The following is a 1,174-nucleotide window of genomic DNA, read 5'->3' on the forward strand; positions in this document are numbered from 1 at the left end:
CGTTCAGACAGACAGACAGGAGGCAGGTCGGCCGGCAGCCCTTACCCTGTCTAGCGCCCGGGCCGCAGGGCTTCCCTCGGGCTACTGCTTTGCCTACCACTCGAGGGGATCCGGCTGCAGTTTTACTTCATGTTCCTTCAAGCACTACTGCCCGCGCTGCCGAAGGAGGCACCCGGCCTACACCACGTGCCCCGCAGCTCACTTACGCGACGGACCCACCCACGACCAGCGCCCACGAAGACAACCACAGGACAAGGGTAAGAAGAACGCCGGCAGTAACAACGCCGGTGGACGCCGACGCCCTTGATGCTTTGCTGGTGGGATACCCCCTGCGAGACTACGTCGTGGGGGCTTCAGAGGGGGGTTCCTACTTGGCTTTGAAGGGGCGCGAACCCCCCTCACTTCATGCAACCCTCAGGCTACGACGGACCTCCCGCACATCGTCGGGCCCATGCTCGACAAGGAGTTGAGTCTAGGACGCATCGTGGGCCCCTTCGAAGCCCCCCCTTTCAAGAATTTCAAGTGTTCGCCCATAGCATTGAGGGAGAAGTCTATGCCGGGCAAGTACCGCCTCCTGCACAACCTCAGCTACCCTTACTCCCCTGACAGTGTGAACGCCAACATCCCTCGGGAATCGACGTCCGTCACCTACCAGTCTATCCACGATGCGGTGGCAATGGTTGTCAGCCGTTCCCCGGGGGCTCACCTGGCAAAGTGCGACATCGCAGAAGCATTCAGGATCGTCCCAGTACACCCGAGCGACTGCCATCTCCTGGGGTTTTCTTATGGGGGCAAGTACTACTATGAGAAGATGCTCAGCATGGGAGCCGCCCCCTCCTGCCGGATCTTCGAGACCTTTTCCAGTGCCCTGCAATGGATCCTCACCGAGAAGTTTGGGGTGCGCGACGTTGTGAAGGTATTGGACGACTTCCTCTTCGTCAGTTTCACTTTCGACGAGTCCAAGTGAAGCCTGAGGGTGTTCACTGCCCTCTGTGAGCGATTGGGGGTCCCCTTGGCACCTCACAAGACAGAGGGCCCGTGCTCCTGCCTCATGTTCCTGGGGCTGGAGATTGACGCTCGTAGGATGGAAACAAGACTACCTGAGGACAAGAGAACAAAGTACACGGCGACAGTGGAAGTCGCGCTGAGTCTGGAGCGCATTCCCCTCCGGGAC

At 59.8% G+C, this 1,174-nt stretch overlaps 1 protein-coding gene across 1 annotated transcript; it reads left to right on the top strand.

The window, feature by feature from the left end:
- The first annotated feature begins 451 nt into the window (after window positions 1-451).
- LOC138358543 (uncharacterized) lies at window positions 452-967 on the top strand. Its single transcript, XM_069316524.1, has one exon. The coding sequence runs from the start codon at window positions 452-454 to the stop codon at window positions 965-967; it is 516 nt and encodes a 171-aa protein (XP_069172625.1).
- The last annotated feature ends 207 nt before the right edge of the window (window positions 968-1,174 follow it).

Source organism: Procambarus clarkii, chromosome 84 (genome assembly GCF_040958095.1).
Source record: "Procambarus clarkii isolate CNS0578487 chromosome 84, FALCON_Pclarkii_2.0, whole genome shotgun sequence".
NCBI classification, from domain to species: Eukaryota; Metazoa; Arthropoda; class Malacostraca; order Decapoda; family Cambaridae; genus Procambarus; species Procambarus clarkii.

Bases quoted from the DNA above. Each gene is read 5' to 3' on its own strand.
- LOC138358543 (XM_069316524.1), top strand. From the start codon at position 452: ATGCTCGACAAGGAGTTGAGTCTAGGACGCATCGTGGGCCCCTTCGAA.